The 19,899-nt window shown below is 45.0% G+C and overlaps 1 protein-coding gene across 2 annotated transcripts in view; it reads right to left on the minus strand.

Moving 5' to 3' along the window:
* Positions 1-19,899, minus strand: part of ACVR1B (activin A receptor type 1B) — a 147,558-nt gene that overhangs the window by 54,104 nt on the left and 73,555 nt on the right. For both annotated transcript variants that reach the window (XM_078686045.1, XM_078686040.1), the window contains exons 2-5: positions 16,938-17,177; positions 15,396-15,641; positions 13,143-13,373; positions 11,669-11,836 (exon numbers count right to left, since the gene is read on the minus strand). In XM_078686045.1, coding sequence (XP_078542171.1) covers positions 11,669-11,836; positions 13,143-13,373; positions 15,396-15,641; positions 16,938-17,177 — 885 coding nt within the window. The remainder of the gene's footprint in view (positions 1-11,668; positions 11,837-13,142; positions 13,374-15,395; positions 15,642-16,937; positions 17,178-19,899) is intronic.

Consider the following 19,899-nt stretch of genomic DNA (forward strand, 5'->3'; position numbering starts at 1 on the left):
GGCAAGCAGGAGCATGATCTGGTGCTTTGTATTTCTTATCGATTCTAGGAAGAATCGCAGGCACTGAAAATAGATTTTGCATTATTTTTGTTCCTTCTTCCCAGATATGATCAATTATGGGGATAGAATGGACGGACTTCCTACTCTGGTCTTTAAAATCATAAATAAAACAATCGGTTTGCTTCACAGATCCCGGAAGGTGAAACCGGGTTGCTGCCCTCTCCATAAAATCGCATGAAAACCTCCAATATCTTCAGGAGTGGAATCTACTACTTGAGGAACTGGTGAAGATGGCATAGGAATCAAGTATTTATCCCATTCATAAAGTCGGGGTGAATTTGGTAATTTCCCATCCTCTGCAACAGTATCGTCATCATCATCCTGGACTAAAATGTTGCGCAGGTAAAACTTCCTAAGGTTCATTGATAGGGGCAAAAGGACCTGCAATCTGTAAAACAGGAGGCGTAGGAAGTTGTGTTGAACCAGGCGCTGCTGGTGGAAAACGTGTATTATAATCCCTTAACATAGCCGTGAGATCTTGCATTAAGTCCATAGGCATTTGCACCATAGGTTCTTGCTGATATGAAGTCTCTTGAGGACCTCGCAGAGATTCGCAAGGCTCATAATAATCTTCTTTATCCTCTTCATCCTTATATTTGATCCGGAGTTAAGAAGGGCTCCGAGCTGGGCTAAAAAGCCCATCATCTGACTCCTCCAGAGAGTGACTTGGAGGGAATGGTGAAATGTGAGAAACGTCGAAGGACATTTTTGACGTTAAAACTGGTGTAATTTGTAAAGATGCAGGTCTTTTACGCTTCAGCGTCGACGAGATATACATAGACAGTGGGTCAGCACCAGCTGAGATAGCCATACAGAAGCTACTGTCGGCGTTGTCATCATCATCATCGACGGAAAAACCATTGTCTACTATGTTGTTGTCGTCGTCAAAGCCATTGCTGTCATCGACGGTGGACTCATCAACGGGAGTTGTATCGTAGTCGATGGTGGACCCGTCAACGGGAGTGGAGTCATCGTCGACGGCAAGTGACCTGTCGACGACGAGGTAGGCGTCAATGAGAAATGAGTAGTCATCGTCGTTGGTATCGTCAACGGCCACGAAGCAGGCAATGATATCATCGCCAGCGATGCGGTCGTCGCCGGAGCAATCGTCTACGACGGGATGATTTTCGTCGACGAAGAGGAAGCACTCACCGTCTGAGATTTCGTTGTCGACTGTGCTTTTTTCGACGCCAACGGGACCCTGATCGATTCAGAATGAGTTTTCTGCTCTTTTGAGGCAGCTTTCACCAAAATGTTTCCCTTTTCTCTGGATTTCTCCTCTGAAGAGAATAAAAGCTTCTCTTTTCTAGAGGAAGACTAACCAGTCTTCTTCAAGGTCTTACTCTGTTGCTCAGGGGATCATCAGATCTAGCCCTCTTCTTGGTTAGAGGGGTAGACACCTGAGGACTAACACTGCCATCATTGGTGCCCTGCCCAGATCACCCACACTGGAACATACACTACTTGGGCTGGGGCCATCAACACGCACCAGAACCGTGGCGACACGCTTCTCAGATCTGGCCCTGTTGCTGGCGAAGCGTGCCATCACGATCAGATGGAAATCGTCTAAACCGCCTAACCCTGACCTGTGGCGGGCAGAAGTAGTGCGCTGGGGTAAGGCAGAGGGTGAAGCACTACAGAGAGAGGAACGTAGGGGCCTCCGGAAAAATCCGATCTCACTGGATTGGTTTGCCACGTTAGGGGCATTTGAGGCTGGCAATGATGAGGATGAAGGAGATACAAGTGAATAGCCACTTGTGGTATCACTATGCCCTGATTCACTCTCCCATGCACGGACACTGCCCACGGTGCACTGCGATGGGGTAGGGGGACCCCGACCCATCGATCACGCTACCCCACCCTACCTGTGCGTTCAACTTACACTATGTATTCATACATTGGGAGTGACCCACTTGTCGATATTTCCATTATGTGCTTGTTGAGAGAGTGTCGGGTGGGATTTCCTAGGGGTGGAGGGTGGGATTGGGTGTGAACGGGGTTTGTTCTGGTTCATCGACAAAATGAAAAATCGAATTCACTATGTTTCTATATATGCTCTGAGCTAACGCATGCTTGTATCACCGGGATTAATACTGAGATCGTATATATGGAAATGTATGCATGTTACTGCTCTAAAACTATGCTAATAAACAGATTTAAAACAAAAAAAAAACACTGCCATCATCTCCTGAAACGACATCAGATGGGGCCTTCAACTTCTCCAGCCAAACCAATAATCTTCCTTCTCTGTCTTTCAAAGTCTTGGCAGGAAAGGTTCTACAAATCCTGCAATCTTTAACCTTGTGTGCTGGATAAAGACAGTAATACATTCCTTGTGGGGATCTTCAAAATGTAGTCTCTTCTTCCCACATGAAGAACAAGGCAAAAATAAGCTTTTCTTAGAAGAATCAGACATAGCTACTCACAAAGTTCAACCAAAGGTGAAGAAAACTGAGCCGAGTTCAGGGAGACTCCCTTTCATACAACGTGCGGTAGAAAATCTGAGGGTTTGCCTCTCTGTGGAATGTTCTAAGAGGGTGCGCCAGCCTGATTGGCTGTGTTCCAAATTTGGTTATTTTTACAAAAGGACTAAAATAGGCTAATGTAGTGACTTTGCTGTCCATATTAGCCTATTGTATAATGTTTTTATGACTATTATGTATATACTTTATTATACCGCAAGACTCCCACCTCGTCGGCGGGGATGATTCTAAGCATGTGAATCTATGAAAGATACCACAATACTGGATAAATGTTACTTATCTTGTATGCATCTGTAGTGTATTGTGCTGTAGATTCACATGCTCTGCTTACTCCTGCCTTTCAGTGCTGGGCTCTTACTTTTGAAAGACCTTTTTAGGAATTAGAAGCACTGGGACTCTACCCTTAGTGGGCAATGCATGTGGACATCGACTTCATGTTTTACTGCTTTCTACACAACGGGTGAGTGTAATTATGGAGTGGCTAGTGAACACAGCATGGTGCGCGATGTTAAGTTAAGCACTAAGGGAGTGAAGTATAGAAGAGATCTGCAAGTAGAGCAACAAGCGTCCGATGAGGATGAACGTATATGAATCTACAGCACTACATGCTATGAACAGATGGTTACAGGTTAAGTAACATTTTGTGTTCATAGCATGTGTTGCTGTAGATACACATGCTTAGCATAGACCATAAAGCAGTATCCCCCGAGAGGGGTGGCAAGCATGTGGATGATGCAGATGTCTGAAACAAGGTCCTCAAAACTGTCTGGTCAAACACAGCCGGCTGGTGGGAAAAAATATCCACAAAATAGTGTTTCGAAAAGGTGTGTGGGGTTGACCAAGTGGCTGCCTTACATATGTCAGCTAGCAGAATGTTACCAAGGAGGATCATAGATGCTGCTTTCTGGTGTGTAGAGTGCCCTGGTGGCAACCGTGGTGATGGCTCTTTTAGATTTATGGCAGCAGGTTTTGATACACTTGTCTAGACTAAACATCTGGCAATACCAGCCGAAGAAAAAGCAGGCCTAAAAAAATATACTTGCCCATTTGCTATGGCGAATCAGATTTTATCAGGTAGAGTTATTTTTAGGACCGACTTGTCCATTCTGGGGAGTGAACAGGTGTTCTGTTAATTCAGAAACTGAATGAGCACTAAAGCTGCCTTTAAATCTTGTTTTTATCCTGACACATTTGCTGTCTGTGCAAGGATAGAGGTCAAATGTCAGTTTGGCTTTTTACTAATTGCTGCTTATCTTATCCTGGAAAACAGGGTCTACTTTTCTATCTCTCATTGCAGTTAGAGGTTTTCGAGAACTGAACTGTCTAACAATCATTGTGAAATAAAAGGCTGTAAGGTGCCTTTTTTTTAACACACATTTAAATACTTTGTAAATGAATAGTAAATATATTTCAAAATAAATCAGAATTACAAAAGCACATTTTACTTGATGATGTGCAAATGACAAATATTTCATGAAACTATTTCAAAACATTCGTGTTCACTATAGTTTCATCATTAAAACCACGTCAGTGGGACATTTTTTGACCATTTCAATGGAAAATCTACTGACTGCAAATGAGTGTGCTACCACTTCATGGTTTAGGTATGCATTTATTAAAAGTGATCGTTTTTAAACATGATTTGAAGAGCATTCCTGCCTCCGCCCTGATGACAATGTGTATCTATTTGTGGCTAGATTTTTATTATATATGGAGAAAAGATTTAGTCTATTAAATCAAACAAAATTGTTTTTTTTACAGCAGACATGCTGAACTTGCATATTTAAAAGTACTCTCGAATGTGATAAAGAAGAAAATGGCAGCCCAGTGAATTAAAATATTTGCCCATTTGAACAGGGTCACATAATTTGAAACCAGTTTATGGGTCAATAGCATTATAATTAGGTTGAGTAGATTATTTAAATTACTAGGCCTGCAGGCCTAGTAGCATTTTCAAGATTTTTCGATGCCTGAATCGACAGGCCTTTGAGCGGTTTTACAAAAGCTACAAACTGGTCAAGCCTGCAGAAGGGTGTGGTCCTATTAATGTAATACATGAGGGCACGTTTAACATATAGGGTATGAATGGTGCTCGCGGATACCTAATCTGGAGGAGGGAAAACAACTGGCAACTCTATAGTCTGGTTGAGGTGGAAAGGGGAAACCACCTTAAGAAGGAACTTTGGGTTGGTTAGAAAAATGACCCTGCTTATGAGAACATGAATGAAAGGGTCTTGGTGTTGTGTGGCGTTTAGAGCTCCGAGTGAATTTTCCCGATTCATGCCCTTATATAGGTACAATTCACATTGCCCTTATATAGGCATAGAAATCAATCCCTTTTTTTAGACATAGCCCTTGTAGACCAAATACAGGCATGGCTACTTCCACCCGTACCAAACGTCACAACGATTTCTTGGAAAATCGACTTAAGCAGTTAGGGAACTTCCCCTTGCTTGAATATTGATTTGTCCAAGAACTCATGTACTTTGCAAAGAACAACTATTCCCTATTGGTTCTTTCCCGACGTTATTATGCCCGACTTTACGTCAATCTATGATATTCCTAAACACCTTCAAGGTATAAATATACCTTCATTTGCTATAGCAAACTACAGTGATTCGGAGCAGTTAGACTATCTACTTGCCCAACGCAGCTTGCTACAGCAAGTGCCGAAGGAAGCCGACCCTCCAGCTGACGCACTGATCAAGAGGCTGTCTTTCTCTAACCGAGAATACAGCTCCGGTGTTTCCAAGCTCCCTTTGCGGGGTGTTGGGAAATCTAGTCCTGAGACAGAGATAGCAGACCTCCTTCATTCTAAACCAAGATATGATTAGAACCTAGAGAAACCTTTGTTAGATTCTTGGCAAAAACAACTAAACCTATGCTATACAATACTTACTTCATCCCGCGTACTAGACTTAGGTTAGTGACATTGGGGTATTTAGAAGCACCAGTTGAGTATTTTTAGTCAATGTTATTTATGTATGTATTTGTATATGGCTTAGGAACCATACAATACTTTTGCAGTATTATTTGGAATACTATTCTCACTGTACGCATTATACTTTGCGGTCTGCTTAATGATTGTAGCAGTTCACTTCTCTTGCATGAGAAAGAAGACTGTTCAATAAACCTTTTTATTGAAAACGCCTGTCTCTATTTCTCTGCAAACTCTGTTGAAACGAAACATGCACGATTGACTGAGTGAAATACTTATCTATTGTTTCCGCGACTCTAGAGATATATTTCTTATTCTTGGGAAACAAAGTTGTCATGTTTATGCGGTTGTTGGAAACGAATCCCTTCTTGTGAATTCGAGAACGTTTCTAGTGACCTCTGAGCTAGCTGGGACTCACTATTAAGTTTAGTATATTCGATAGAGAGCTAGTCGACCTCCGTCCTAAGTCTACTCTATAGGATATATTATTCCAATGCGCAGAGCCTATTGGGAATATAGAAACTACACTACATTGGAGAGTAAGGGTCTACAGCTCAGTAATGCGCCTGGCCATGAGGCGGTAAGGAATCTATCACTCACTAACGTCTCTTACAGATATATTGTTACACAAGTAGTAACTTGTGCATCTGAAAGACACATTAGTGATAGATTCCTTACCTTAGAATAGATACCCCAACAATACCAACCCCAGTGGTGGGTCTGCAAACAAGATCACACCAGAAAGTCACAGACAACAGAACGGCCAAAGAAGCAGTCTCTCCAGACTTGGCTGTCAATTCAATTCAATTCAATTCAAGATGTATGTCCTCTGCCCTGTATGGAGCAGGGATATGGGGATATAATCCTCAGATTGCCCTGTCCATCCAGCAGGAGGAAAACAAGTATTTGAAACGATTATTATGCCTCCCTGTTTCTGCCTCAAACGAGATTACTCACAGAGAGTTAGGCATAAATTATGTTACAGATTTGATTGCATTGCGTCCCCTGTCCCTATGGCGGTCCATATGGGCCAAAGAAGAAACCAGGTTTACCCAGGAAGTAATTATGGATTGCATTAAACTCGACCAACACTCGAAAATCCCCTGGCTAAAACACATTCATTCCTGGCATAAGACCCTCTTTGGTCAGGACATTTTTAACCGCATGCGCGCTAGCGAAATTCCGCTCCTGTGCTGAGATTTTTAAAACTGCACTTTACATGACGAGCTGGGCTCGTCATGAGCGTGCGAGGAGGCTACCTCATGACGAGCCCAGCTCGTCATGAGCGTCGAAGGGGTTAAAGATACATTAACTGAATCAGTTTTAACAAAGCGTGACCTCAAATCCATTTACTTGGACCATGTAAAAGGGACCAGAATGAAGGAGTATGCAATGCAAAGTACGTTTAAATTATACATGGAGTACAATCTTAGCACAGGTCTCCCCTCTTATCTTACATTTGTCAGCATTAATTCCCATCGCTTTGTTCTAGCTCGCCTGAGGCTGGGAATAGTCCACCATTTGGTGGCCTTCCCTACTGTAAAAAAACCCGGGACATGTCTGTGTCCATGTGATGGGAAATCTAAGCAGAGCATCTGCCACTTTTTACTTTTTTGTAATTTTTATACTGGTTTTAGAAAGTTTTATCTGAAGCAATTATTTTTAGAACATAACATGTGCAATACAAGAGCTGCAATGCAATTGTTGTTTGACCTGGCTTCCCCGGATGTGTGTTATCGTGTGGCCATTTATATCCTAAAATGTATCTGGCATAGGAAATCAATCATTATATGACTTTTCCCCCCCGTTTACCCCCGTCTATCCCCTGGCTGTTACATTTTATGCTACGAATGTGTCTTATTTTATCTATGACTTATCGTTTGAGTTACACTGTTTGTATGTGTATTTATTCATATGCACTTTTATATTTATTCTGCATATTTACACCTGCCGAAAGCACCTTATGGTAATGACTGTCTTTCGGTTTTTGCAGTTTTGCTCTGGCGTTTTTGCACAAACCTTTATTGCAAACAAATTGCTGCTAAAATGTTAAAGTGACCAAACAGACGTTGCACTTTACCTCTAATTCTGCATATTTGCACATGTCAATAGCACTTTATGCATATAATAGGTCTTTCTGATTTTGCACTTTACATTGGCGACTTTTGACTTTTTGCACTAATTTTTTATAACAACTGCTGCTAAAACTTATATAGTGATCAAATCTAACTTTGTACTCAAGTGATACACCTTATTGACTTAAATAAGACTGGCATGGATATTGACGTAATTTTAATTGTTTCATTATCAAACTTACATAAATATGATTTGAAACTGTACTTATGTATGTTGCTACATGGTTGTACCTGTACAAACCGAATAAAGCATTTTGAAACTGGAAACTGGGCCATTGGTGCCATGAAACTAGGGCCCTGAAAGAAATTACCTTAACCCTAGAAATCAGTTCGCAGAACGGGGAGGATGGGTGGGGCGGTAAGGAATCTATCACTCACTAACGTCTCTTACAGATATATTGTTACACAAGTAGTAACTTGTGCATCTGAAAGACACATTAGTGATAGATTCCTTACCTTAGAATAGATACCCCAACAATACCAACCCCAGTGGTGGGTCTGCAAACAAGATCACACCAGAAAGTCACAGACAACAGAACGGCCAAAGAAGCAGTCTCTCCAGACTTGGCTGTCCAGGCAGTAGTGCTTGGTAAAAGTGTGCATCAAGGCCCACATAACTGCCGGACAGATGTCCTGCAAGGGAACTCAGCATCCCAACGCAGTAGTGGCTGCCGTTGCCCGGGTAGAATGGGCACGCAGCCCCACTGGAGGCTCCTTCTTAGCCAACGAGTAACAGGCTTTGATGCACAGAACGACCCACCGAGAGATGGTCAGTTTGTGCAAGTCCCGACCTTTTTTGGCACCCACGTAGCCCACAAAAAGTTGGTTCTCCACCGGAAACTGTTGTGTGCGCTTCAGATAGAACGAGAGCGCATATTTTGGGTCCAAAAGGCGGAGCCTCTCTTCTTCTTTTGAAGGATGCGGAGGCGGAAAGAAGGTGGCCAAAGTGATGGTCTGCCTGATGTGGAAGGGCGTGACAAACTTTTGGCAAGAAAGAAGGACGAGTCCTTAAAACCACTTTGTCCAGATGAACAGGAAGAAAAGGAGGTTTAGAAGAAAGAGCCGGTCACTCACTCATTCTTCTGGCAGAGGTTATAGCTACCAGGAAAGCAGTCTTTAGAGTGAGAAGACGTAAGGGACAGTTATGAAGTGGCTCAAAGGGAGCGCACATCAGATAGGTCAAGACTAGATTTAAGTCCCATTGAGGCACTCTGAAAGGTACGGGAGGAAACGTGTGTGTAATGCCTTTCAGGAAGCAATTAACAACTGGGAACTTAAAAAGAGAAGGCTGATCGGGAAGACGTAGAAAGGCGGAAATGGCAGTGAGATAACCCTGATAGTGCCCAAAGCAGAACCCTGCAGGGACAAAGAGAGAAGGAACAGAAGGACCTCAGAAAGAGGGGCAGAAAGGGGATCCACAGCCTTTGCTGTGCACCATGCCACAAATTTGTACCACCTGCAGGCGTATACAGTCTTAGTGGAGAGACGCTTGGCTGCCAGAATAATGTCACAGACTTCAGGAGGAAGGTTGAAAGCTGTCAACTGTCGCTGCTCAATCTCCATGCATGGAGGTAGAGGCTGGGCAGGTTCGAGTGAAGGACCGTCCCCTGCTGCTGCGACAGAAGATCCTCCCGAAGAGGCAGTTGGATCGGGGGAGCAATCGCCATGCTGGGTAGCTCTGGATACCAGTATCTTTGTGTCGAATCCGGAGCCACAAGGATGACTTAGGCCCGGTCACGCCAAATCTTCTTCAGCACTCTGGGCAGAAGTGGTATAGGCGGAAAGGCGTACAACAGACCGCAGCTCCACTTGTGACGAAAAGCGTAGACGAGCGAGTGCTGCCTTGGAAATCCCAACGCGCAGAATTGATGACATTGCGCGTTATCTTCTGTGGCGAATAGATCTAACCAAGGCTCTCCCCACTGCAGAAAGAGACCTTGCGCCACGTCCAAGTTCAGACGCCATTCGTGATCCATCATGCACCGGCGGCTGAGTTTGTCCGCCTTGGGGTTTAGAGAACCTGCCAGGTGTTGAACCACCAAGGTAATGCCTTGATGTTACAGCCATGTCCAGAGGCGGATAGCCTCCTGACATAGGGTCCACGACCCCACCCCGCCCTGTTTGTTGCAGTACCACATGGCGGTGGTGTTGTCTGTGAACACCTGCACTACACTTCCTTGGACAGAGGGAAGGAATGCGTAAAGTGCAAGTCAGATCGCCCAAAGCTCCAACAGGTTGATATGGAGACGGCACTCCGCCAGAGGCCACTGATCTCCGCCTCTCCCATGTGGCCAACCCATCCAAGGAGGGACGCATCCGCCACCACTGTGTGCCCCGGTTTGTGAAGGGAGAGGGATCTGCCTCGGACCCAATCGCGATTCATGAGCCACCACTGTAGTAGTCGGGCAGTGACCTCCGAGATCTGGATGTGATCGGACAGGTTGCCCTGATGCTGAGCCCACTGGAACTTCAGGTCCCACTACAGAGCCCACATATGCCACCTGGCATGTTGCACCAGCAGGATGCAGGTGGCCATCAGGCCCAGGAGCCGGAGGGTCACCCTGACCAAAACCCGGAATAGAGGCTGAAAGATCGGAATCATAGATGAATATCGCGGACTTGCTGCTCGGGAGGATAAACCCGAAACTGCATGGAATCCAGAACCGCTCCGATGAAGGGGAGCTTCTGAGAGGGACTCAGGTGCAAGTTCGGCACGTTGATGGAGAACCCCAGCAAATGCAGGAGGTTGGCCGTAGTCTGGAGGTGGGAGCCCGCCTTCAACAACCAGTCGTTGAGATAGGGGAAGCCTGGAACCCCTAATCTGCGCAGATGAGCTGCGACCACCACCATCACTTTCGTGAACACCAGAGGGGCACAGGGAGGGAGGGAGAGGGAGAGAGAGAGAGAAAGAGTCTGTGGTAATGGTGAGAAGCAATATGGGGTCGTAGAAAGCCCTGACCTGCAACAGGTAGAAGCTGTTCTACCATTGCAGAAAGCCATAGGAGCTTGAGTTTATCAACACTAGATCTGCCCAAAGACCCTCTGCTTGTGACAATTAACCAGATAGGGATTATTGCAAAGTGCGTATGTGGAACCTGGCATGGGGTACCATGATGACAAAGTAGACTACCATCCCTAGGAGATGCAAGATAATTTTACTTTGATTTGACAATTAGGCTGACAAGGAAGTAGGAGGTGCTAGAATAGAGGGCGTGCATGTAAACTTTGTGAAAGGTGGCTGCCTGCTAGATAATCTCGTAGTATTGTGGAGGGATGGAAGGAATGTGCTGATCCACAGCAACACATGCACAAAACACAAATTTTGCACTACAACCTTGAATCAAGGAAAAACTTCCCCCTCTATCTCCACAGAACAGAGAAAAGGGGAAACACATGCACTGCCTGTTTAGAACAAGAAAAAATGCAACTTCAGAGAACAAGGGAACATATTTAATCATCGCAACAGAATTGGGAGAAGGCATGTCAGTGCCTCTAAAATAACAGACAAAAGGCGTCCCAAGCAGAAATAAATAAATAAATGCAGAAACTACACATTTTAACCAGGACAAACACCCAGGAATCCAGAAATCAGCCCTGTGTAACAATCTGGTTACGACTGGTTTAGCATGAAATTTGAAAAAATTAAAGGGCTACTACCATGCTTCTACTGACAAATGAAAGGTCATAATTAATGTCCAGAGAGACGCATCAAAAATGTCATATTTTGTCATCACTTTTTAGTGTCAAATTAGACATTCACGCGAGTGCCCGCTCTCACAACAATGCAAAAGGTCTCGTGACACAGATTAATCTACACTGCACAATGGCTTTCACATCAGCACACAATTACTTGAGGTCACTGCCTGGCCATAGGCAAAATTTACAACCATGCAAAATAATGCTGACGGTACATGAAAATCTCTACAGTATGTTCAGCCAGCTAATTAGATTCAACTCGACTCAGAGTACAAACGCCATCACTGGATATGTGCATGATCAAACCATCAAGATGGAAAACACCAAACAAATGCCACCCAGTGCGTGCATCTTACCTTGCGTGCCCACAATTTCCATGTGCAGGTGTGCCAAGCCACTGGCTGCCGACAGAGCAAGCTTAATCATTCCCTCTATGGTCACAGAGTATCTGTTCAGGTAATCGAAGAGGGAGCCATACTCGTGGTAGTCCGAGACCAGCCACAGCTGTGTCCATGTGCCGTTATCTAAGATAAAGAGGAGAAGCGGTTAGGATGTTCTCAGGAGAAATGCCTATGTGAACCACAAGAGTAAGTAAAATGGGAAGGGTGAAAACAGGAGCAAAGACTATGGAGTGATTGATCAGAGACATAAGGGTAAAAAGCATAGATAGTGTGCCATTAAGTGTAAAGCTGGAAGGATCAATGACGTATGGAGGCATCGAGACTGATGGCACAGACAGTGTGCAAGAGAAGAGGTGGATTTAATGGCACAAATAGAAAGGCTTAAGAGATGAAGTGGAGGGGTAAAAGCCACATAGTGCTGTATAAACAGAGGAATGAACGGTGCAGAAAGGGAGGCACGAAGAGGGTTGGGAATGACGTGATGTACTTAAATTGCATCTACATAGTGCTTTCTAACCTTATGACAGGGGTCTTCAAACGCTGGGGGAGGGCAGAGTCCCCCTATGGGGTCTCAAGCAATCCCAGGAGGGTTGCCAGGCTCTGGCCAAAAGAATGTTTATGCTGGTTTGTTTTTAGCGTAAAAAACATGAGCAGCAGTACGCCCCTCTGTAATATGCCATCACAAACATCTTTTGTCATTTATCATTTATATCCTGGCTTGGAAAAGGTGTTTAAAGGGAAATTACTTCAAATTTTTTTTAAACCCCCCCATCCCTATATCGAATAATAACTTTGTGGATACTTTTACATGTTAGTAAGGCCTGCCTGACCAGAATAGTGTGTTTGGCAATCATGTGTTTGATGTTGTTTTTAAAACAGTAACATAACTCAACTTCAATGTTTAAATAGGTCTAGACATATTTAAACATTGCCAATTTGATATGATAATTGTTAAAATATTGGGGGGGGTGGCAATGATTTTATTTTTCACTTGGGATGGGTGGGGCGGCATTAAAACATTTGAAAACCACAGCCTTAGGACGTGTTGAACCATTTTACACCAGGCAGCACCCTGCTCCGGAACCCAAGGCTAGCGGTTAATCCAGTGCTTTTTGGATATTATTGGTAACTCAGATTAGTCTTGTGCTCTAAAAGAAACCATTCCAAGCACTTAGACTGGTTTCTTTGTGGTAAATTAAATAAACAGAAGTTAGGTATGATGCGATCATTAGTGGGTATGCGAGTTCATAAAGCCGAATGGAGGGATTAACAGATGGCTAGAGAAAATACGATATAGTTAGGATACATATGCATGCACACATGGATAGAATGCACAGTTAAGACATAAACCAACTGAAAAACACAAAAACCATACGTGGAGCAGATACAGAAAATTCAGCATCAAATCACTAGTTACACAAGTTTTTACCTTTATTATCTGCTGCAATAAAGCCCAGGATATTCTCGTGGCGAAGCATGACAGTCTGGTAAATTTCTGCTTCCCTGAACCAGGACCGTTCCTCGCGCGAAGAAAATATCTTGACAGCCACATCTCCGCCTCGCCACTTTCCCCGCCATACCTCGCCGAAGCGACCTTTGCCGATAATCTCCTGAAGAACAATGGTTCGAGCGACCGTCCTCTGAACAAAGAGCGGCAAACCTATAATGAGGGATATATGTAAAGAAGAACCTTTGAGATCAAGGCAGCGATGACTGAGAGGGGAAATTTGCGAGAGCCTGGCCGGTGCAGGTAAAAGGCAAGCCGGCAAGACCCGGGGAGGGAATGCAGAAAGAAGAGCCTATGAGACCCAGTGACAACTGAAAGGTAAGCATGTGTGGCTCAAAGTTAGAAGGGACAGATGAACAAGTACAACCCAGAGGCAGGAACTAGAGGTCAACATGTGCACACAAGAGACAGATTCAAAAAGGTGGGGCAGCAGCGTGACCCCGAAGCAAAATCAAAACATACATATGCAACCCATAAAGATGGACTTGAACGCAATCTGCGAAACCCATACACATAATCAAGAATGCCGAGGGCAGATCTACCTTTCCACCAGATCTGGAACCCCTTGCCACCTAAATTGTAGGGGCACTCTGGGGGTCCCAGGTAACTGAACCTCACCCCCCGCTGGGATGCTGCATCGAGTCGCATAGCACCTCGCCAATCCTTGAGGGTCTGAGCTTGCAATGGGGGTGGCTTTGTAACGGAGCTATCTGTTGTCGCTCTCTTTTGGTGGTGCTTACAACTGCAGCCTTTTATTTATGTTTCTTATCATGCTCTCCGCTTCTGCTGCCTGCTCTCCCATTCCCTTAACTCTGGCTGTTCTACCGTTGCCTTTATATGCTCTCTCCTGTGCCACCACACTTTCACCTTCCAGGAAATATTTCATATTAATCCATCCCTTGCCACTTCCAATCGCCCCATTACAATGTCAGTGCAGAATATCCCTTTACAATCTCTCGTCATGTTGTTTATATCTCTACGCTCTCCCGCCGCGACTCTTCTTGTGCTGTCCTCTCCCAGCCCCTTCTTGCACTTTCCCTTGTTCCCCCAGTAACTCGGATTCGCAGGAGTCTATTCTCTACAGGGCATCTGAATTCTGAGAGTTTCTTCCCTGAAGTGCATATATCTCTTAACTGAATGTAATCTGCAGTACCTGTCTCTTGCAGCAGCACCTTTCTTGCAAGACCAATCCTTTGAAGCAGTCCCTTCCTGCAGTACACCGGTCTCCTGCAGCACTTGATTTTGTGTATTGGTTCACCCTTCTAGGAGTCTGTTTCCAGCAGCAATTCTGATGCCTATCGTTTGTCCTTCTGCGCAGTGCCTCTCTCTTTCCGTTCCTGCAGCGTCCTCCCTGGAAGAGAGTTCTCTCTCTTCCAGGCGGAACCAGGACTACAGTGCACTGTCTCCCTCAAATGGCAGCCTTCTCTCTACAGCAAATCGGCCTCCAGGCATTCAACATGGCCGTCTCTTCCCCTGTGATGCGGAGTTCTCTACCCCTTTCCTCTCTGAACTCGACATTATGCTACAGGGCCTGCAGGCGCCATCACCACACTCTCCCAACACCTACTCTCGCCCCATCTTATACAGCGGAGAGCTGGGAGCTTGGGTCTTCTGGGACCTGCTGACAATGACTGTCCTAAACACTGTGCCCCAGGGGACCAGTAATTTCCCAGTTCGTAACATAACACGTGTATTTGCAAATGCATGTTCACCCGTGGGTATCCTGGCGCTGAATAACAGATGTTTATTGTTACCCAACTCAATGGCACTCATTGTATCGACCTCATATGGATGAAAGTCTAAGTGGACCCACCGGGATTCGAACCTGTGACCATGAGGTCGAACACAGGCCCCTGCAGGGCCACCAGACCCTACGCCCTTCTGCCACGTGTGACACTGCTTGCATGGTGAGAGGGGTCTCTCTCGAAGGGCAGGATTAGCTGTGTCCAGTACAAGTGCAGGGTAAGAGGAGTGCCAATGTGAGAGAAGGGGTAGGATTGTGTGTAAACAAAACTGTTAAAATTCGTGTCTTCTTGGTAACAGATACTTCAAAAGAAAGACATTACATGCCAACTCACAAGGCTCATGGGTCCATGCAATACAACATACGATAAGCAACACCACCCACTCAGCCTGCGGGTGTCAGAGAGATTCTTGCAGAGCGGAGAAGCTTACCTGAGCCAGATCCTGAGGTGGACAGGTCGTAGACCAGATCCTGTAATGTTTTATCCTTAGACAGGTACATCTCGCAAGACGGATCCTCCATGTCCAGCCGCTGGCGGTTGTGATACACACGCTGGTGGTGCTGGAACAGGAACACCACCACGATCAGGATGACGCAGAGCAGAAACACTGGCCCTGCGATGACTGCCACCAGCTCCACTGGGCCCCACATAGCTGGAGTAATATTCTTCAAACGGCCTGTGGTATTACAAAAGGAGAGGTAATGCAGATATAACACTAACAGCTAAAGCGCTTCATAGTGCTAACATGAACATATTTCAAAATGGACCACATTTATGTATATTCGAGTCAATCTGGTGGCTTGAAAGATTTCGGGGGAGGGGGGGGCTCTATTTCTGGAAGAAAGCTTTTGTGTAATCCGTTAGAATATGAGGTGTAAAGTTCGGTCAATCCTCAACAATGTTCACAATTACACCAGCAAAACGCCTCCGTTCAAGAGACCGTGGAGGCCAGTATCTGGGTGTCAAGCTCGAGTATTAGGGTAACAACCATTATGGTATGTTAGTCATGTGTATAAAGGGTTCTGCCACCCTAGGGACGGCTCTGACGGACAAGCTTGAATAGTGTAAAGCCAGCTAGTTAGGCGAGACGTTGGTAAGGTAGGGGCAGCAGGTATGAAGCAAGTCTGTGCCCAGCTGAAAGAGACTCATCGCAGTTTAGTCGGTGTACTGACACCCCATCTTCCTTGCTGCCTCTTGCCTCATTGGTGCCAACAGACTGCTTCAGTAATCTTCTGGGTTGGAACCTACAACAATTAAAACCAAAGACGTATTGTACACATCTTGAAAATGAGTACCCTACTCAGTAGCCCATCACCATTCTCATTTGTAATTGGGCGGCTGTCTTTGTTAACACTGAAAGAGCTGCGCAAACCACAGTTTGTGCACAATTGCCCCAGGCGGAGTCTATGGGGGGGTGTACTTACTTGGAAGGGGACTGCGGACGGACTATTCCGGCACAGAAAAACCAACACTGCTCAATACTTAGCCATACACCTACGACAAGACTTCTTAGGTACACTCAACCGAAAAAGCAAATAAGACCCAAAGGCCTGTCAAAAACCGGCGGTGCCTCCAGTCCTGCTTCTCTATAGTCTTCAGCTTCTCACATGCAATAAATAACACTTCTGGCTATGAGACAAAGCCTGTTTAGCATCTTCAGGGGGTGCCGCATGGCTTGAATTTTATAATCTAAAAAAAGTGTTCGCCTCCTAGCCAACTGCTATGAAGAATGTTGACTCCATAAAGCAACACAGGATTCCATTCAATCAAGCGCTCAATCGCTATTCTGCTAATACTGATAACATACGTGGGGCTTTTACCACAGCAAACCAAGCTAGTGCTAGGAAGAAGGCAATGCAGGAGTAAACAGGTGAATTTAAACGAACGTTCACTGACGAGAAGCTCCGCACGCTCGAAGCAGGTGGCGTGAGGGGCGCAGTAATTACAAGCTCAGGGCCGCGCGCCTACTCACCACTGGGCACCACGAGGTCAATCTTGTTGCACATGTCGCTGTAGCAGCAGTGCGTGTTGCGCAGCTCCTTGGTGGTCTGGCAGAAGAAGGGCTTGCCGGGCGGCAGGAGCTCCTTGGAGGGGATGCACTGCCGCAGGTGGTGCTCCACCCCCTCGAAGTTCGAGATGGACACCATGCACGCGCCGTCCGTCTCGCACGTGAAGTTGTTTTTGTTGCAGTCGGAGCAAAGGCAAGTGAGAGCTGCAAAGGAATTCAGAGAATGGCGGTTACAACATGGCGCTCGCAACGGCGAGAGATGTCAGCGAGGGAGAGCAGGGACAAGACAGGCCTCAGATAAGTACCAGAACTGAGCACTCATACCAAAAGCACTAGACTCGGCCCGAGTGTAGGAGAGGAAGAGGTGTAGCAGGAGGGCCACTCTCCAGTCAGCTAAACTTTTGAAAATTCAAAAATAAAACAAAAAACAAATGCCAATAGTTCTGGTTCAAAGGAATGCTGTATGTTAATGTACTGCATTACAAATAAATAGCATTGCAATAGATACGTATTTGTGTGGAACCAAAGAACTGTCAAATCATATTGGTGTAGGTTTTAAAGATAACAAGCATTTACAATGCAATGGTTTCGCCTTTTGAAATGTTTGAGCTATTGGCATTGTAAATGACAAAATTTGTATTTATGTGTTGGTTTTGAAAACAGATAAATAAATGGCATTGTCATTTAACAATGCCAATAGTTTAATCTCTAGATCGAAACTTGTAAACAGCTACTCCAACCGGAGTGTCTCCCCGTAACACAAGGGTGATGCTGGGGTTACCCATACTTAAATTGATTCCTGAACACACAGCCATGAGGAAGAGAAACACTATCTGCTCCCACCCAACATATATACACTCTGATACAAACTGAAACTCTTCAGCACAGCACACCGATCTTGGGGCTGGGTGTGCATTTGTTAATTGAAGGCTGGGGTGCTGCAACCATGCTTTTAGGGTTTGGTGACCGGAGGGCAGGTTTACAAAGCAACTCTAGTAACACTGCCGCTTTTCCCTCTAATACTGTGTAGTAAATAACTGTAGGTGGGGGCGAGCGTCAATCACTTCATGCCTTCTGTACATATTCCTTACAGCACGTATTTGACAGTAGCTAAGGCCTCATAGTCTTCCCGCCCAGGGGTCTCCTTGCAAAACTTTGCTCTACATCATAAAATGTTAATGGCCATCGCATCATGATTCCTTAAAGTGTTGCATCCCTTTATTTGAGCAGTCAGCTTGACCCAGTGCAGCCGCTGTTCAAAGAGCACCCCAAATATTAAGTGACGGTTTTGAGGAGGTAACAAAATGGGTTGCATTAAAAAAAAAAATCAGCACTGCAGAATAATCTGCACATTATCATTTATTGACAGAAGACAGCTCACTTTCCATTCGTCACAAAAAACAAAGACATGCAGCTGCCAGAAGAAGCACTCTTACACAGAAACACTAGCTCCTTCTTTGTATTATTGTTTACAGTTCCACATAATGTTAACTTGGCCCAAGGGCATTAGAGTGCTTTACATTACACAAGGAACGATTTTTATTGGGTGTTTTTTTTTGCGCTGGGAGATTATGTGATCAGATCGGCCCAGAATGAAAAGATGTTGAGCCGAAGCAGGGATTCGAACCTGCTTTCCCCCACGTCGGCAGGTCATTTCTTACCCACCACACAGCACTTTCTCAAACACACACCTCTCTCTGTCCCTCTCACACACACAAACACATATAAACTCATACACACTCTCTCACACCCACACTTTTCTGTTTCTCTCTTACACACACACATGCGTGCACACAAACACACTAGCACATACATAGATACACGTTTAGGAAAGGAGGTGGGGTTGGGAGCAGATTTGGGAGCTGGGATTTTCCTGTTTACTTGAGATAAAGAACTCTCCTGCTTGTGGCCTCTCTGTTAACAGCATGTTCTGCTTTAACGACACAACTTGCTTGCACTTTTTTTCACCATCTTTGCCCCCAAGACAGACCAGTCAACACAATTCCTCTCTCCATAATTAGTCTGTTCCTCCAAGGGCCCTGGAGTAGGTCTGCATGCCATCGATTTAATATCCAGCACTATATCCATATGTGCCGCCCTTGCCTGGTCCCAGAGCATATAAACTCCCCTATTAGCAGCCTTGACTGCTGTTTATGCAGATTTTTTTTTGTACCCGGCTGCCTGTAAAATTACTGTGTCTAACCTCTTTTTTTTCTCCGTTGCACCAGCAGGCCATTCTAATGAAATCGGCATAGGGGAAAGGGTCTGATTTGCAGTAATGGAGGTTGGCTCGCGCTGGCAATCTGTCCTTAGTGGGAGTTACAAAAGAAGTCAAATGCCTTCATCTGGTTCTCGCCTATCACTCCAAAGTGATTGAGTTCACTTCCTGATGCTTCCCAACTTTTCCTCAGGCTGTCCAAGCAGCGCATCCACCAGGGAGCCCCGGTCTGGCTTTAAACAGTCTCTGTATTTAGTGACAGGCAACTATCCGCCCCAAGCCTTTCAGATGAAAACCTTTTCTAACAAGGCCGCCCAGCGCCAATGAAATAACACACATCTGCATATCCGCTGGGTCCCATGTTTCTTGGGCTCATGGATTATGTATCTTGCAGTCTCTAATAAAGAAATGCAGTTCTTTGTTTTATTTTATTATTTATTTTATTTATGCGTTTTTATATAGCGCGGACTTTACCCGAAGGTGTCAGAGCGCTTCACAATAGGAACAGTAATGATACATGAGAACATTACAAGTCAACAAAATACAAAAGCAAATGTTTCATTAAAGAAGCAAAAATGTTTATCCTGTGCTTGTTAAGCAAATGCTAATGTTGTATTGGAATGCTTTAGTGCTATTTGGGTTTTTGGTGATTTACAACGAGACAATCTGTTGTGAAGTAAATTTAGAGGGATGCATGTCGGATGAATT

Source organism: Lissotriton helveticus, chromosome 1_1 (assembly GCF_964261635.1).
Source record: "Lissotriton helveticus chromosome 1_1, aLisHel1.1, whole genome shotgun sequence".
Classification (NCBI taxonomy): Eukaryota; Metazoa; Chordata; class Amphibia; order Caudata; family Salamandridae; genus Lissotriton; species Lissotriton helveticus.